Genomic DNA, 19,413 nt, shown 5'->3' with positions numbered 1-19,413 from the left:
CATCTTGCTATATGAATTGTGGTTTTGTTATGCTAAGTGTCGTCTTCTTTTAAAAATAACCTGAAAGTAGTGGTTTGGAGCACATGGAGACCATTAATTTAGAGAGACTGAAGCATTTCCATGGGAGGAGGGGCTCATCCTTCTTATTAAATGTCTATCTCAGAAGACTTCACTATTAGTGAGCCATCGCCAGACAGTGTGTGTTCAATTCTGTCCCTTCTGAGATGACATTTGAAAGAATGCGTTCAAGTACTTATTGACACTACAGTCCACCTTGGATTATCAAATTGATGAGAGGTGTTCTGTAATTGGTATATCCTAAGTTTTAATATCAGTTTGGTGTTTACTTGTTTTAACCTCAAAAATAGTGTGTGTATTTGTAAATCTCTGTTCTAAGTTTAGTTTCTTTCAGAAGTTATTTAGAGCTGTCATCTCCTAACACTTGAGCACAGATGGGTAACATCGCATGTGGGCTATATTAGAGAAGGTTTCCATTGCAGATGTGGTTTATGAAGTCACCGAATCTGGGACTCTTGAACAAAGAATCGATAAAGAACTGGATTTTTCCCTTTCGTTATATAGTGCTAGAGGAAGCGTTGCTTTTTATTGGCATTCATCTTTCACTGAGTAAATGTGGCTCTAAAATAATGTTACGGTGTCATAGTTCTGTTGAAACTTGGCAGGGTCTCTTCTACCCCAGGATCTTAGTGGTTAGTAGAGACTGTTGGTTCTAATGAGGGAGAACTTTAAGAATTAAAGGAAGATTTGAGCTGTGTTATATTTAAAATTTAGGGAGAAGCATGGGAATAAGAAAAACAGGTAGTACTGTACTTGCTAATTATCAGGTAATGAGAGCATTATAACGGGACTTATTTATCCAGTTATAAGCTGTCTCCTTGAAATCAAGCTCTTTGAGAGGCTAGATTCATATTTTAAGGGGCAAAATTGGGAATTGGAAACAGCATGGACTTTGATGTCAGTCAGATCTGCCTTGGAATCTAGGCTCTGCCATTTACAGCTGTGTGTTTTGGGGGATTTTTCTGGAACTGAGCAACTTTTCTCATCCTTAACATGGAGCTTATGCTGCTCATATTGGAGAGGGTGGCTGTTAGGAGGATTTAATATCATAACGTACAAAGAGCATGGTATTGAGCTTAGAGCGGCATGAGTGACGAACAAAAAGAGATGATATTACTGCTTCAATTTACTGTTGCTTAAAGCATTTTGAAAATTTGCTTTAGAATTGACTCTGGTATTGCTTTGGGATGTCTTTCCAGGCACTGAGCATTCCATATATATTTTTTTAATCTAAAATGGTATTACTGAGCTGGATGGCCTTTCTCATGGCCTAAAATGATGTTAGCTGTTTCCCACAAGTTAAATCCACCCTCAAAGGAGGAAGTTTTGCTACCATTCAGGAGCATCAGAGAATGTGCTGTAAGGACTTAAGGTAGTTGCAAAACACAAGTTCCAAAAATGTTTGGGGACGTGGCAATGCTGTTGACATAAATGCATAGACTATAAAACAGAAAACACTTCCTGGGATATATGAATTTTGCCAGTTTTTAAAAAAATACAAAGCCATCTTTGCTTTATACCCCAGTGCTTTGCCAGTAGTTGCCTTGGTCATTACTGTGCTCCAGGGTTCAGCTCCAAATGCCCTTTGTTTTCCATGGAAAAGCTTTAAAATCAGGATCCGTGACTGAAGAACTTTTGACAGCAGGATTTTAAGTGAACCTTTAAAGTCAGAGAATTCCTAGTCCATTATTTATTCACTAAAATGCCCTGCCTAGGATACAGTGGGATTTTGGATAAAGGAACCATAACTCCTCTGGAAAAACGCCTTTGCTTGTGTCTAGAGAACAAAAGAGGATAAATAGTGGAACCAAAGAAATAGCAGTCACTGAAGATCCGTGGAACTGGTTCCTCATTTTCTGTTCTCTGATTTTGCAGTTTGGCCAAAATATTCTTAGAACTGCAGGATTGCATTTGGTGTGGTAACAAGCTTCTTTGCCGTTTGATTATAAGATATAGTTTATTAGGAGAAAATGGAGGCAGTGGAAGCTGTTAGTCATCAGCAAGAATTTACTGAACATCCATTCTGTTGGGGGGATAGAAATGTTATTGCAGTTACATAGTTGGGGTGTATAACTCAACCGTGGATGTAGGTCAACCTAAACTTTCCAAATGAGATACAGGATTTCACCTGTTTTCCATTTAGATGCCCCTATTTTTGCTGCTGTGCCCGCTGCAACTAGGAAGCACCCTCCTCCTCCTTCCTAACCTACCTGTGCCTGGGTGAGCATGTGCCTCGCCAAAGCATAGGCTCAGTGAAGGGTATGCATCTTGTAAATAGCCACTAATATCATTGTGATTGGTAAGAGCAGGCCATGGGGACAGAGCATGTCTATCAAATACCTGGTTGATGTGTTTTCCAATGTTGGTGATGAAAAGAGCAGTGGACTGAGTATAAAAAGGCAGCGTTAGTCCATTTCTGCTCCATGCTATGTATTACCCTAAAGAGCAAATTCTCTCTGAGCTATTAGTTTTTCCATCTAAAAATGAGAGCACTGAACCAAAAAAGTAATAATAGTTCCAAACCAAAAAGACGTATTAAACTTGCCTGTTGAATTTTTCAAATAGCAGTTCACTACCTCTCCCTCTTTGGAAATCTACATCCCATGATCTTTCAAACTCTAAAAATCTGTTTCTATGTCAGCTTATATGTATGATAAACAATTATGATTAAATGAAAGCACTGAGGAGAATTGCGATGACGAAAGATAACACTTTAATGAATTGTGTTGTAAATTACTCTAACTCGATTAGCAGTTTTATAACCAAATGTTAAATCTTTAAATAACCTTTAAAATTATAAACAAATTAGAATTTGTTGATGCTGCTGACCTTGTCAAATGAACACATTTTAATCGTTAGGTGAACAGAAGCCCAAACCAGAAATCACCCCAGGCAACTGAGTTTCCATACCCTTGCAAATGTTTTTTTCTGTTTTTTTAAAAAATTATTATTTGATACATTTTATTTAATTTGGTTCAGATTTTTTTCCTTAGGTAAACATATATTTAAAAAATTATCCTCCATGTTTAATTGGCTTAAAGGCTAAGTCAGAAAACGAGATTGATCTGAGCTATGAATGAGATTAACCTTCTCCACACTCTGAAGCTGATGCCAGAAGCTGTTCTTCACTCCTCTGCCATTGCATGTTCTGTCTGTTCCCTTCATCACTGCACGTTCTGCCAGATGCTCACTTTTACTCATGTTTGCACATGATACTGCAAAGCTGAATGACCTTTTTCTAACATCATTAAAGTAGCTGTATGACTGCAGGTCTCCTCTATCATTACTTAACCATTACTTAACCAGTCAACTAAATATTATCACTTTTATCATTGTCGGGAATTTCAAATGAAGAGTAAAGTCTCATGGTGAAGTTTTATTTTTCCCATCTTTATAGCAGGATTTATTATAATAACTTAAACTTGCCTGTGCTGGAGAAAATTGAAAATGATAGTGGAGATAAAAAATGTAGTTAAACTTTAAGAATACTTGGTATTTATAAAGCATTTTTCACTTTTAAAAGATTATTAAGTGTATTTAAAATAAAATAAAATTGATATATATTCTTCTGAAGTTTTGTATAACAGAACTAACTGTAAGACTCTTGAGTGGTCTAGAGATTGAGAAAATTTTTGAATAAAATATTTTGTCTTAAGATAGCTTAACATTAGAACTGGAGTTTCCCAGGAAATTATCTCCATAATGGAATATTTCCATTAAAAATGTTAAAATATATTTATATTTTAATTGTCCCCCAAAGTCTAGAATTGTATTAAAAAAAGAAAAATGAAAACAAAACCCAAAAGAATAGGAAACCATTTAATATATACCAGTTGATATTCTTAAAAGGGTATCAAGAACTGAGACCCCTGGGGGGTGAGGTAGAGGGATTGGGAGAGACAGAAAGGAGACTGGGGTCAAGGTCGGGAGGGAGGAAAGGGAGAGAGACAGATAGACAGACTGACTGAGCATGAGCCACAGTCCCTCCTGTTCCACAGAGGACCACAGTGCCAATGTGTTCGAATTGCTTTTGTGTTTGCTTTGCAGTCAAGGTTTCATACCTTGGTGTTTATAATTTCTCTGTTTATCATCTATTTCTAATAAGTACTGATTTAATTTTTGTGGGCTTGTTTTTTTGTTTTTAAGAAAATACAAAAGGTAAAATGTATCAGAGAGGAGCCTTCTTGTAAGTATGAAGTAAAAAATCTTACTTCTGTAAGAAGAGCTAATGAATATCAATGGAAAGATACTTAATTTTGTGAGCAATGAATTTTGTTATTGCAGTCTAATAAGGTAAAAGCAGTAAATTACTCAGAGACCCAAGTAATTGATTCTGAAGATATAATATCCAGTTTTTAATAAGCAGTTTCATTTGTAGAAACTGCTTTGTTTTTTTTTCCCCAAAGAATATTTAAGATACTGAGAAATACTTTGATATGCACTTTTTTTTAATACTTAGTGAAATAATTTAAGGCCAATAATTCAAGATTCAGTTATGAGTTTATTACATATTAATATAACACCCATGTACTTAGAATATTATCCTGTTACCAAGGTGCAGGGAATATAAATGCTCCACTATTGTATATTACTACAGAGAATGTTACCAGACAGAGGTAGAAAGTACCCCAGGAGTGAATATTTGCACATATGCCCCATATACACACCAACTTTCAGGTTTTTGGGGCTCCATAAGGAAGAAATAAAAATGACTTATTTTGAAAGTTAATTGTATTTAAGCCTAAAATACAGTAAATACCTATATAGCATGTTAAATAAACATTTTTACTTTACTGTTTTTACAGCCTTTTGATCAAGGAAGAATTCAGAAAATTTTCCATGCTATATGCAGCCAACTTTACACACTTAACAGATTCTCTTCTAAAGCTGCTAAATACTGATGAGAAATCTCTGTGATAACTCTTAATGACTTTTGTTAAAACTATATGGTAGAGTGTTCTGTTTTGTTGGCTGATGAAAAGTTTTTGGTACAAAATGTGAAGATGGCCAGATGACATAGTCTTCAAAATTGTGTATTGAATATTTGTGCTGTTATAGTCTATATATGTTGTGCTTCTATTAGCTCTTGACACTGAATAGAAGTTGGCTGCCCATTATTTTTCTTCCCAAATAAGGGAATTCAAGGAATGTAAATAGATTCCTTGGCAGTATTTGGTCCATCTCAGTGGTTTATGTAAAATTTATATTAAGTACCTTGGAAACATTGTAGAAAAAGGAAAATTTCTATTTTTTAGAATTATCTCTATCTTATATCTAAAGATATCTATCAGTTGATAAGCAAAATTGAGGAAATCTGTACGTAATTTTTTTTTTTTTTTTTTTTTTTTTGCTGTATGCGGGCCTCTCACTGTTGTGGCCTCTCCCGTTGCGGAGCACAGGCTCCGGATGCGCAGGCTCAGCGGCCATGGCTCACGGGCCCAGCCACTCCGTGGCATGTGGGATCTTCCCGAACCGGGGCATGAACCCGTGTCCCCTGCATCGGCAGGCGGACTCTCAACCACTGCGCCACCAGGGAAGCCTTATACGTAATTTTAAAATTCAAATTGTTTTGAAGCCCTGAGGAGGAGTTTGAACTTTCAAATCGAGACAGCCTTCTTAGTTTCCTAAAACCAATCACCACTTTAACACTTATCTGTGCAACACTGACGACTAAAAATAATTTGTCACCATGTATGTTAATTTAACTAGCAGCAGATATAAGATTGAAATAACAGTACAGATTTATGCTAAAGTAAATATTAACAGATTGATAATGTTAGAAACCACATAATCCTCTAGGGGTACATGTTCATGTGTCTGTGTATGTATAATTCAGAAAGGAGTGGGTAATATCTGTCTCTTGACCTTGCTCCTACTCTCTAACTAGGGTCACTTTAACCCACAGGCTGGTCACCCTCCCTAACCCCTTTGCTAATGAGTGGTGGTCCTGCCCCCCTGGCTGGCAGGCCCACCCTTCTTCAGCAAGCTGCTGCCCAGGGAAATGTCACTTTATTGTCAATGCTGCTTAATGAAGAAGGACTGGACATAAATTACTCCTGTGAAGATGGCCATTCTGCCTTGTATTCTGCTGCTAAGAATGGACATACAGGTAAGATGGTGCCATCTTACCTCACTGTATCACCCTCTTGCAAAAGGATGCAGAATCAGAAGCACCTGTAACCACTGTTACGTGCAAAAGGTGAATTTAGGTTTCAAATTTTCTCTTTCAGGTAGAATAAATAACTTTTTTACATGATTTAAAGATTTTATAAGCATTTTAAAAATCCAAATTGGACAGTTCTGTAATAATCTAAACTTTTACTGCAGCTAGCAAAAAGTTATCTCTGTTTTATGCACAATGAAATGTATTCAGTTTGTAGAAATTTGGGGTCTAGTAACTGTAAAGCACATTTTCGAATAAAGCCCCCCCATCTGTTTTCACTTTGGCCAGGACAAAATAGCTCTAATTTGTCTGTTAGAAATAGCTGGTGTCTGTGAAAGCAAAGCCTTAGGGCTTTAGTACATGCTGCAGTGAGGGAAAGTTTTAGTAGTTAGGAAAGGTCATGGGTCTGAAATTGTTCTGTAGTTGGAACAATTTAGAGTTATTTGGATTTTTTAAAGAGAACGGAGAGGTTGTACAATTATAAACGACATATCGATGAAGCCAGGGAATTAATCTTGTTCCTTAAAAAGCAAATCTTATAGTCAAATATACTAAAACATATAGTAGTGCAGATAAAGAGATGATTCGATGGCAAACACAAAGTCAAATAGTATTTCATATGTAAGCCATGTGATCCTTGGATAATTCACATAATGTGGCTTCCTTGGAAGTTTTCAGAGCTTCTCTATGTTCAAGTGGACTACATGCAAGATTCTAGTGAACTACAAGGTGATAGCTCATTATTTAAAAAGTATTTTGGAGTACTTCTTCAAAAGTACTATGGGAATTTTCTCTAATGTAAAGAAATTCAGTCTAGTTAATAACGTGGAATGTGAGGTCTAGGTGATATTTTTGCCTGAGTTTGATGACTTTGTGTGGGTTCTCCTTGATCTTCATTCAGGGAGTTAAGTATAAGATGACCACAACATGAAAGCATTTTAAAGATTAAATTAAACATCATAAAGTAAGAATTTAACTATTTAAATACAAAGAATGGTATATCAGTTTGGTGAATGGATTTTGTTCTCCATCCAGTAATATTATTTTTGGGGATTGGCTGATGGGAAAATCTGGTAAAACATTTTCTGACATACGACAGTCCTTTCACTCATCAGCAACTCCTCTCCCCCCGCCCCGCCAAAATAAAACGAAAGAAATCATGTCTTAGTTGGTGACTCTGGGGTATTACAATCCTGGGGGAAAGGGGTGGCTTTCCCTTTATAATAGTCTGTGGAGTGTCACAGCGGCCCTGAAAAAATTGTCAGATGAGCTGTGCATGAGAGAGGTCCCTTGGGGTTAGTGTTTATCTACAGCTCGTATAGAATTTGGTTCATCATGACTCTAAGTGGGGAATTAAAATGGCTTTCTATTAAAATCCATAGACTGTGTGAGATTGCTGCTGAATGCAGAAGCCCAAGTCAATGCTGCTGATAAAAATGGCTTCACACCCTTGTGTGCTGCAGCTGCTCAGGGACATTTCAAGTAAGTGATGCTCTTAATTCTTTTTTTTTTTCCTATGAAAAGAGCCTCTTTATAATTTGCACACATATTTTAGTTCTGGCTGAATGTGTAAACTAGTGCTTAAGATCCGTTGGCAAATAAATTCAACTAAACATATTTCAGAATATAAACGCAAAGTAGGATCCTAAATTTGCTCTTCTTTTTTGTTGTTGTTATTTATTTTTTATACAGCAGGTTCTTATCAGTCATCAGTTTTATACACATCAGTGTATACATGTCAATCCCAATCTCCCAATTCATCCCCCCACCAGCCCCATCCCCCCACCACTTTCCCTGCTTGGTGTCCATACGTTTGTTCTCTACATCTGTGTCTGAACTTCTGCCCTGCAAACTGGCTCATCTGTACCATTTTTCTAGGTTCCACATACCTGCGTTAATATACGATATTTCTTTTTTCTCTTTCTGACTTACTTCACTCTGTATGACAGTCTCTAGATGCATCCACATCTCAACAAATGACTCAATTTCATTCCTTTTTTATGGCTGAGTAATATTCCATTGTATATATGTACCACATCTTCTTTATCCATTTGTCTGCTGATGGGCATTTAGGTTGCTTCCATGACCTGGTTATTGTAAATAGTGCTGCAGTGAACACTGAGGTGCATGTGTCTTTTTGAATTATGTTTATCTCTGGGTATATGCCCAGTAGTGGGATTGCTGGATCATACGGTAATTCTATTTTTAGTTTTTTAAAGAACCTCATACTGTTCTCCATAGTGGCTGTATCGATTTACATTCCCACCAACAGTGCAAAAGCATTCCCTTTTCTCCACACCCTCTCCAGCATTTGTTGTTTGTAGATTTTCTGATGATGCCCATTCTAACTGGTGTGAGGTGATACCTCATTGTAGTTTTGATTTGCATTTCTCTAATAATTCGTGATGTTGAGCAGCTTTTCTTTGGAGAAATGTCTATTTAGGTCTTCTGGCCATTTTTGGATTGGGTTGTTTGTTTCTTTAATATCGAGCCGCATGAGCAGTTTATATATTTGGGAGATTAATCCTTTGTTGATTCGTTTGCAAATATTTTCTCCCATTCTGAGGGTTGTCTTTTGGTCTTGTTTATGGTTTCCTTTGCTGGGCAAAAGCTTTGAAGTTTCATTAGGTCCCATTTGTTTATTTTTGTTTTTATTTCCATGACTCTAGGAGGTGGATCAAAAAAGACCTTGCTGTGAATTATGTCAAAGAGTGTTCTTCCTATGTTTTCCTCTAAGAGTTTTATAGTGTCCGATCTTACATTTAGGTCTCGATTCCATTTTGAGTTTATTTTTGTGTATGGTGTTAGGGAGTGTTCTAATTTCATTCTTTTACATGTAGCTGTCCCGTTTCCCCAGCACCACTTATTGAAGAGACTGTCTTTTCTCCATTGTATATCTTTGCCTCCTTTGTCATAGATTAGTTGACCATAGGTGTGTGGGTTTATCTCTGGCCTACTATCTTGTTCCATTGATCTATGCTTCTGTTTTTGTGCCAGTACCATATTGTCTTGATTACTGTAGCTTTGTAGTATAGTCTGAAGTCAGGGAGTATGATTCCTCCAGCTCTGTTTTTTTCCCTCAAGACTGCTTTGGCTTTTCAGGGTCTTCTGTGTTTCCATACAAATTTTAAGATTATTTGTTCTAGTGCCGTAAAAAATGCCATTGAAATTTGATAAGGATTGCATTGAATCTGTAGATTACTTTGGGTAGTATAGTCATTTTCACAATACTGATTCTTCCAATCCAAGAACATGGTATATCTCTCCATCTGTTGGTATCATCTTTAATTTCTTTCATCAGTGCCTTATAGTTTTCTGCATACAGGTCTTCTGTTTCCCTAGGTAGGTTTATTCCTAGGTATTTTATTCTTTTTGTTGCAATGGTAAATGGGAGTGTTTCCTTAATTTCTTTTTCAGATTTTTCATCATTAGTGTATAAGAATGCAAGAGATTTCTGTGCATTAATTTTGTATCCTGCAACTTTACCAAATTCATTGATTAGCTCTAGTAGTTTCCTGGTGGCATTTTTAGGATTCTCTATGTATAGTATCATGTCATCTGCAAACAGTGACAGTTTTACTTCTTCTTTTCCAATTTGTATTCCTTTTATTTCTTTTTCTTCTCTGATTACCATGGCTAGGACTTCCAAAACTATGTTGAATAATAGTGGTGAGAGTGGACATCCTTGTCTTGTTCTTGATCTTAGAGGAAATGCTTTCAGTTTTTCACCATTGAGAATGATGTTTGCTGTGGGATTGTCATATATGGCCTTTATTATGTTGAGGTAGGTGTCCTCTATGCCCACTTTCTGGAGAGTTTTTGTTTTTTTTGGTTTTTTTGCAGTACATGGGCCTCTCACTGTTGTGGCCTCTCCCGTTGTGGAGCACAGGCTCTGGACGCACAGGCCCAGCGGCCATGGCTCACGGGCCCAGCCGCTCCGCAGCATGTGGGATCCTCCTGGACCGGGGCACAAACCCATGTCCCTTGCATCGGCAGGTGGACCCCCAACCACTGCGCCACCAGGGAAGGCCCTCTGGAGAGTTTTTATCATAAATGGGTGTTGAATTTTGTCAGAAGCTTTTCTGCATCGATTGAGTTGATCATGATTTTTGTTCTTCAATTTGTTAATATGGTGTATCACATTGATTGATTTGCGTATATTGAAGAATGCTTGCATCCCTGGGATAAAACCCACTTGATCATGGTGTGTGATCCTATTAATGTGTTGTTGGATTCTGTTTTCTAGTATTGTTGAGGATTTTTGCATCTATATTCATCAGTGATATTGGTCTGTAATTTTCTTTTTTTTGTAGTATCTTTGTCTGGTTTTGGTATCAGGGTGATGGTGGCCTCATAGAACGAGTTTGGGAGTGTTCCTTCCTCTGCAGTTTTTTGTAAGAGTTTGAGAAGGTTGGGTGTTAGCGCTTCTCTAAATGTTTGATAGAATTCACCTGTGAAGGCATCTGGTCCTGGACTTTTGTTTGTTGGAAGATTTTTAATCACAGTTTCAATTTCATTACTTGTGATTGGTCTGTTCATATTTTCTGTTTCTTCCAGGTTCAGTCTTGGAAGGTTATACCTTTCTAAGAATATGTCCATTTCTTCCAGGTTGTCCATTTTATTGGCATAGAGTTGCTTGTAGTAGTCTCTTAGGATGCTTTATATTTCTGTGGTGTCTGTTGTAACTTCTTTTTCATTTCTGATTTTATTGATTTGAGTCCTCTTACTCTTTTTCTTGATGAGTCTGGCTAACGGTTTATCAATTGTGTTTATCTTCTCAAAGAACCAGCTTTTAGTTTTATTGATCTTTGCTATTGTTTTGTTTCTATTTCATTTATTTCTGGTCTGATCTTTATGATTTCTTTCCTTCTGCTAACTTTGGGTTTTGTTTGTTCTTCTTTCTCTAGTTCCTTCAGGTGTAAGGTTAGATTGTTTATTTGAGATTTTTCTTGTTTCTTGAGGTAGGCTTGTATAGCTATAAACTTCCCTCTGAGAACTGCTTTTGCTGCAGTCATGGGTTTTAGATCGTCATGTTTTCATTGTCATTTGTCTCTAGGTTTTTTCTGATTTCCTCTTTGATTTCTTCAGTGATCTCTTGGTTATTTAGTAACGTATTGTTTAGCCTCCATGTGTTTGTGTTTTTTACGTTTTTTCCCCTGTAATTGGTTTCTAATCTCATAGTGTTGTGGTCAGAAAAGATGCTTGATATGATTTCAATTTTCTTAAATTTACTGAGGCTTTATTTGTGACCTAGGATGTGATCTGTCCTGGAGAATGTTCCGTGCGCACTTGAGAAGAAAGTGTAATCTGCTGTTTTTAGATGGAGTGTCGTATAAATATCAGTTAAATCTATCTGGTCTATTGTGTCTTTTAAAGCTTCTGTTTCCTTATTTATTTTCATTTTGGATGATCTGTCCATTGGTGTAAGTGAGGTGTCAAAGTCCCCCACTATTATTGTGTTACTGTTGATTTCCTCTTTTATAGCTGTTAGCAGTTGCCTTATGTATCGAGGTGCTGCTATGTTGGGTGCATATATATTTATAATTGTTATATCTTCTTCTTGGATTGATCCCTTGATCATTATGTAGTGTTGTTCCTTGTCTCTTGTAACATTCTTTATTTTATACTCTATTTTATCTGATATGAGTATAGCTACTCCAGCTTTCTTTTGATTTCCACTTGCATGGAATATCTTTTCCATCCCCTCACTTTCAGTCTGTATGTGTCCCTAGGTCTGAAGTGGGTCTCTTGTAGACAGCGTATATATAGGTCTTCTTTTTGTATCCATTCAGCAAGCCTGTGTCTTTTGGTTGGAGCATTTAATCCATTCATGTTTAAGGTAGTTATCAATATGTATGTTCCTATGACCATTTTTTAAATTGTTTTGGGTTTGTTTTTGTAGGACCTTTTCTTCTCTTGTCTTTCCCACTTAGAGAAGTTCATTTAGCATTTGTTGAAGAGCTGGTTTGGTGGTTCTGAATTCTCTTAGCTTTTGCCTGTCTGTAAAGCTTTTGATTTCTCCATCAAATCTGAATGAGATCCTTGCCGGGTAGAGTAATCTTGGTTGTAGGTTCTTCCCTTTCATCACTTTAAGTATATCATGCCACTCCCTTCTGGCTTGTAGAGTTTCTGCTGAGAAATCAGCTGTTAACCTTATGGGAGTTCCATTGTATGTTATTTGTCGTTTTTCCCTTGCTGTTTTTAATAATTTTTCTTTGTCTTTAATTTTTGCCAGTTTGATTACTATGTGTCTTGGCGTGTTTCTCCTTGGGTTTATCCTGTATGGGACTCTCTGCGCTTACTGGACTTGGGTGGCTATTTGCTTTCCCATGTTAGGGAAGTTTTCAACTATAGTCTCTTCAATATTTTCTATGGTCCTTTCTCTCTCTCTTCTCCTTCTGGGATCCCTGTAATGTGAATGTTGTTGTGTTTAATGTTGTCCCAGAGGTCTCTTAGGCTGTCTTCATTTCTTTTCATTCTTTTTTCTTTATTCTGTTCTGGAGTAGTGAATTCCACTATTCTGTCTTCCAGGTTACATATCCGTTCTTCTGCCTCAGTTATTCTGCTATTGATTCCTTCTAGTGTAGTTTTCATTTCAGTTATTGTATCGTACATTTCTGTTAGTTTGTTCTTTAATTCTTCTAGGTCTTTTTTAAACATTCCTTGCATCTTCTCGGTCTTTGCCTCTATTCTTTTTCCGAGGTCCTAGATCATCTTTGCTCTCATTATTCTGAATTCTTTTTCTGGAAGGTTGCCTATCTCCACTTCATTTAGTTGTGTTACTGGGGTTTTATCTTGTTCCTTCAGCTGGTACATAGCCCTCTGCATTTTCATTTTGTTTATCTTTCTGTGAATGTGGTTTTTGTTCCACAGGCCACAGGACTGTAGTTCTTGCTTCTGCTCTCTGCCCTCTGGTGGATGAGTCTATCTAAGAGGCTTGTGAAAGTTTCCTAAATTTGCTCTTCTTAATAATAGATTTTTTGTATATGAGGGAAATGAAGAGGAATATGCTATTTCCAAATCTCATGTGAATGAACTTGCTTCCGAAGAAGAAGATCATTTTTAGCATATCAACATAAAGTCATCCCTCCTGTCTATGGGGGATTGGTTCCAGGACCTCCTACAGATACCAAAATCGAGGATGCTCTAAGTCCGTTATATAAAATGGTGCCGTATTTGCATATAACCCACGCATGTCCTCCCGTATACTTTAAACCATCTTTAGGTTACTTATAATACCTAATACAATGTAAATGCTATGTAAATAGCTGCGAGCATGTGGTAAATTCAAGTTTTGCTTTTTGGAACTTCCTAGGATTTTTTCTAAGTATTTTCCATCTGGGGTTGGTTGAATCCGCAGATGTGAAACCTGCAGATATGGACGGCCGACTGTGTATGTGGTTATATAACGGATTGTTAAACACTTTGCTGTTCACTATTTTCCACCACCACAACCCAAAAACCTTTTTTATGTGCGATGGCATTAAATGTAAAACATAGAATTATATTAATTGTAATACTCTTAACTTCCTACTGGCAGTTTATTCAGTATTAAATACCAATTATTCACTTTATTTTATCATTAAAAAAAAAATTGAAGCAGAACTCACATACTGAAAGAAATTAGAGCACAAAACCAAAAAGAGCCTATCAAGTAAAATATATGTAAGTTTAGCAGTGATTTCTTCAGTAGCTTACTAAGTCAGTTGACTATAGATATAACTTTCTAAAATCAAGTCATATTTTAATAATAAAATAGAATATAGCTAAATTGCTTTCTTTGCCTGTGATGAAATGGCAGGCTCTGGAGAATGAAAGCTGTGTTCAACTTTTTTGTTTTACCATCTGGATAGAAATGTTTACTTTAACAAATCTCAGAATTCTTGAAATATGGGTTTTACATTTTATACTAATGTTACTAGTCATAAAGGTAAATTTTTTAAAATTCAAAATGCATCCATAAAGTTCAGTATTTTTTTTTTTTTCTGTGTGTGTAACATGTCTCATCACCCTGAGTTTATTGTTGAGGATCAGAGCTACTGATTTGCTGCTCTTTTTGCATGTATCCTAAGTCCTCCAAGAGAGATTCTTCTTCTGGGCTGTACTTTTACCTTTACTGCCAGCAGGCAATCTGTAGGGCCACTTGCTTGGATAGTGTAACAGTCATGGGAACAGAGGCATGGATGGCTTTGCAAAAAGGGAGAACCCCGGGGAACTGCAGGGGCTTGATTAATTTAAATGTGTATTAGATACACAACAATATGTAACTTATTTTAAAAATATGCATAAACAAACCAAATGTTGCCAAGGGAAGCCAAGAAAAAACATGCATCTGAGCAAAGAAACAAAGATGTGAGTTCCTTCTTAATTTGATGATTTATCACTCTTTTTAAAGTTTATTCTATCTAATTTTGCAAACTGAAGTTAGTTCCTAAGTGCCGTGAAGTCTTGACTTTACCTCATTGTTTTGCTTCTTGATTCTCAGGGCAATGTGTTTCTGCTTAGCTGTGTCTTTTTCCTCATAAACTAGCCCCACTTCAGGAGACAGGACAGCCTCTGCTGTCTTTTCTCCCCAAGATGGCCCTTTTCTGTCTCCGTACTGCCTTTTATAGTGGAGGCAAATGGTGCCCTGCTGTCTGTGCTATTTATAATTATTTTCTCAAGTGGAAATCTCAGAATGACTCAGCAGCCTGACTTTTTTCAAGGTTCAAACTATTTTGAACCACAAATAATATATATGTCAAGCACAGTTAAACATATTCCAAGGACTCTACTTTCACAGTTTGGTTGCAGAGAACTGTCATAAACCACGTATTCACACTTGATCAAAGCTGCTATTTTAAATTTTCATGGGAGTAGTTAAAATACATCCTCCAGCCTTGTTAAAAACAGTATCTATGTAATAAGACCAGGAATAATTGATACATATATTTAATAATTCATGGAAATAAAGCTGCAGAATTGCTCTAGCATTATTTTCTCTGTTTAACATCTTGGTCAGGTGGTACTTCAGAAATCAAGCCCAGTTTGTATGTAATTAATCATAATCTTGCATTTAGGTGTGTAGAATTATTAATTGCATATGATGCTAATATTAATCATGCTGCTGATGGAGGACAGACACCTCTGTACCTGGCCTGTAAAAATGGAAATAAAGAATGTATTAAACTCTTGTTGGAAGCTGGAACTGACCGAAGTGTAAAAACCAGAGTGAGTACCTGTATGTTGGGTTTTGTCCTATAATTTACAACATGTCTCCAAACTCTACAGCTCGAAAAATAAAACCGGTTAAAATACAGGTTGCTTTGTTTTGTTTGGCTTTGAGGATACTGGATAAAGACATTGTCTTATTTGTTTGAGCATCTGATTATTAGAAGCTTGTTCATTAGCCTTTCTTTTTAAAGGTAGTTGGTGTAGTGCCTGGGAATCGTAAGCATTGGACAAAGGTCATCTGTCATCGAGGCCATCGTCACTATCCACAGCAGTGCTCATTTGTAGTATGTGTAAACAGGAGGGAGTCTGTGGCAAGACAGTGCCCATTGCCAGCACTTAGAGGAAGGTTATTTGTGCTCACTGTTCTTCCCAGGACTGACAGTTTATTGTTGCTAAGATTATGCAACACCTCACAGAGTTCAAGGTCATTGTCTAATTTGAGTCAGAACTTGAAGCACTGTGTGTGGAAACCCACTATGGAGCCTAACAGGCTGAGGTAGCTGTTGACTCTGTCGCACACAGTTCTGGTACCTCCTGTACAGGGCGCACAGGTGAAGTCAGGGTCTTAGAAACTGAAGAAATTTGGAGTCTGATCCACAGAAGAGTCTTTGGATAATACTTCTGGCTCAGCCACACAGAAATGCATTTGAAACAAACTTCTCAATTCAGCTTCCCAAACTGGCCTTCATCAACCTATCATGATAGACTTAAAGACCAAGAAATCAGCCTTCGTACACTGGCATGCATTTCTCCAGTGGGGGCCCATCTAAGGACTGGTGGGTTTAACGGAGCTCACTCTTCACTGGGATCAGGAATTTTTTTTTTTTTTTTTTTTTTTTTTTTTTTTTTGCAGCTTCCCAGAATGTGAAAAGTGTAATAATCACCACCCTCCAGGATATTCCTGATGAAAGACAAGTGTAGACTTCTTAATCTCCAAAGGTTATCTGAACCTTGGATCTCTTCTGTTAATAGAGAATTGACTATACTGTGCATCCATTTCATAGGAAACACCCTTCAAATTTTCTAGGATAAAAAGGTGCATTACCTACTTTAAGGTCGCTCTTAGATCTTGGATTTTCTTAATTTCTCAAAAGAAAACAAACAGTTAATGGTATAACCAGAGATATAAGCTAGGTATAGACATTTTCCATTGAGTCCTATTGCAAGGGCTTTTTTTCTTTAATTTCCTTTCTATTTATTTTTTGAAAATATGAGAAAATAGTCCAGATTCATGTTGTTTTATATATTTTACTTAAGAAATCTGTGGTATTACACATATTCATTATAAAATTCTACCTTACATATGAAAAAGGAATGAATTTTACATCATTATCTGAATGAAAAATAAGTAGTTCAACATAAAAAGTCACATCCTGTAAGTCAGAGAACACAGAAATCCATGCTCTCAAGCTAGTTGTTGATAAACTGAATGAAATCGTTAGAAGTACAGAGGCTCCAAAGTACAGAGATAAATAGCATAATTGATAAAGGACCTTAAGGGAGTGATTATTTCTCATGACTTGTAATAAGAAACCAAAGGAGAATGAAAGATTTTAAGTTTTTCAGAAGTAATTGCATGGCCTTTGTAATATAAATTAAGGAAGGTCAAGAGCACTTACACTCTTCGGCCTAATTAAGGCTGATACCCATGTAAAGGTGTCTACAGCCCAACAAAGAACAAGCCATGAGACACTTTATCTGCCTGGGGTACACCGGAGGACCATATGGTATTCCAGCTACTGCCCAGCCATGGTCTGCTGTTAGCCAAGTCGATTCCCTTGATATGAGGTACAGAACCAGAGAAAAAGCCACATCATTCAGTGAGAGCTTTAGCAAATGATCAGATGACTCAGTCTAAGTGTAGATGGTTACCATTTATTGTCTGTTTTTCTCCCTGTCTTCTACCCCGTTATTTTTTTTAAAGTGTACTGTAACTCACTGACAAAATAATGTAGCAGTATGAAATACCAAATGAAAAAAATAGGCCAAAGGGAAAAGAAAATGAAGCCAAAATACATATCACCGAAATAATTCTCAATTCTTATATGAAAGTCTTAAAAATCTAATGAAGGTGGATACCTGAGTAGAAGGCAGACCTATCTTTATATAAAAATGAGAGACTACAGAGGGGATCAGGATTTCCCCTAGAATAGTGTTTGTCAAACTTTAGTGCAGCAGAGTTGCCCAGACGGCTGTTAAAACGGATTGCGGGGCCCCAACCTTGAGGTTTCTGATTCAGTAGGTCTGGGATGAGGCTCAATAATTTACATTTCTAACAAGTTCACAGATGGTGCTATGCTGTTGGTCAGGGGACCACACTTGGAGAACCACTATCCTAGGAAAGAGTTGTGAGTCTGCTCTAGTAACCAGCTAAGTGGACGGTTGAGGCTTCAAAGTATAATATGTTCTAGAGAATGGGCCCAAGTATTTTAGTTGGAACATTTTCTAAGCTTGCATTTATCAATATCCAGCTGCAGTCACAGAGAGCTCCATAGAGGCTGATAAGTATCTCATGAAGTTACTTGTTACTTGACTTTGTTTTTCCTTCATGTCTGCCTTTTCCCTGTTAATCTAGAATCTTTCCTTCTGAAATCAGTGGCATAAAATTTTAAGATAACTAGAATTAGGACTCTTCCCTGTAAGTAAAACTGGCTTATAACAACATTCATTTAGTACAGTACTGGTAACTTTATATTTGCATATAAATTTAAAAAAATCTTTATGCTAAAGTTCATTCTCTTTCATAATATTAAATTGAGATTTTGTTTTACCATATATAATGCTTAGTTACCATCCTGGGCAGTACCTGTTTACTCCAAATGGTCAACTGTTAAGAGGAAATTCTTACCAAATAGCAAACATGAGTCATAGCAATGGAAAATACACTAATTGACAGTGGTCTGAGAACTTAGCTCATCTATGATATTCAGGATCGGAAGCCTGCTTTGCCCAGCTCAGTGGTCCACGCCCAAGAACATGTAGAGGTGAACTTTAAATAACACAGTTCTCAACATTGACGTTGTAATCAACCCTTTCCCCCTGGTCGTTTTATTTTCAGGATGGCTGGACACCAGTTCATGCAGCTGTGGACACTGGTAATGTGGACAGCCTCAAGCTTCTTATGTACCACAGAGCCCCAGCTCATGGAAACTCGTTGCATGAGGAGCCCGAGTCGGGCGTCTTTGACTTGGACGGAGGAGAAGAGAGTCGTGAGGGCACATCCAAGCCTGTTGTTCCTGCAGACCTCATCAACCACGCCAACAGCAAAGGCTGGACTGCTGCCCATATTGCTGCTTCAAAAGGTTTTAAGGTGTGTCTGGTAGCAGCTGACCTCATTACACGGTTGTAATTTGATGAGTGGCGAAGTTGTCTGCTATTGACTGAGTGTGTTTCACCTGAATAATTGGGGACTGAGCAGTAGTACCATTGCAGGAGATGATCCGCTTCCAGTACGAACCAACTTTTTTTTGTCCAGCAGATATTTATGGTCAAGCGTATATGAGACTTAATCACAAAAATCAGTTTGGAGTTTGTTAACAAACGTGGGAGTAATTCCAGACATTTTGTCTCACGTCAAATTAGAGGAAAAGTTGGATATTGATAGAGTGCACAGGGTTGTTTGATTCCGTACCAAGACCATGCCATGAGTTAGAGGGAGGGCCAGGATTCAAGTACACATGCCCTGTACTCTGAACTCCCTCACTAGCCCTACCTGTGCTGTCTTATGATACATAAGAGGGCATTCTAGATTTCACTCATCAGTTAGAAGAGAGAAAGATTCTGATTATTAAGGAAATAACATAAAATAGTAAGCCATCCATTCATGCTTCTTTTTCTATTTAAATCACTTTAGCAATAATATTGCTTTAACAATGAAAATCTATCAGGAAGCTCCTGAGTGCAAGGCATTGTGTAAGCTAACATTTGCAGGAATCATTTATGTGATTAGTTAACTCCTA

At 37.2% G+C, this 19,413-nt stretch overlaps 1 protein-coding gene across 3 annotated transcripts in view; it reads left to right on the top strand.

Moving 5' to 3' along the window:
• CTTNBP2 (cortactin binding protein 2) overlaps positions 1-19,413 on the top strand; it is a 159,398-nt gene that overhangs the window by 77,724 nt on the left and 62,261 nt on the right. For all 3 annotated transcript variants that reach the window (XM_060108190.1, XM_060108189.1, XM_060108191.1), the window contains 4 exons: positions 5,984-6,187; positions 7,624-7,723; positions 15,301-15,451; positions 18,513-18,764. In XM_060108190.1, the coding sequence (XP_059964173.1) occupies positions 5,984-6,187; positions 7,624-7,723; positions 15,301-15,451; positions 18,513-18,764 (707 nt within the window). The remainder of the gene's footprint in view (positions 1-5,983; positions 6,188-7,623; positions 7,724-15,300; positions 15,452-18,512; positions 18,765-19,413) is intronic.

Source organism: Mesoplodon densirostris, chromosome 9, assembly GCF_025265405.1.
Source record: "Mesoplodon densirostris isolate mMesDen1 chromosome 9, mMesDen1 primary haplotype, whole genome shotgun sequence".
In the NCBI taxonomy this organism is placed as follows: domain Eukaryota; kingdom Metazoa; phylum Chordata; class Mammalia; order Artiodactyla; family Ziphiidae; genus Mesoplodon; species Mesoplodon densirostris.
Note: the sequence above shows the minus strand (reverse complement) of the source record. Positions and strands in the feature narration are given on the sequence as shown.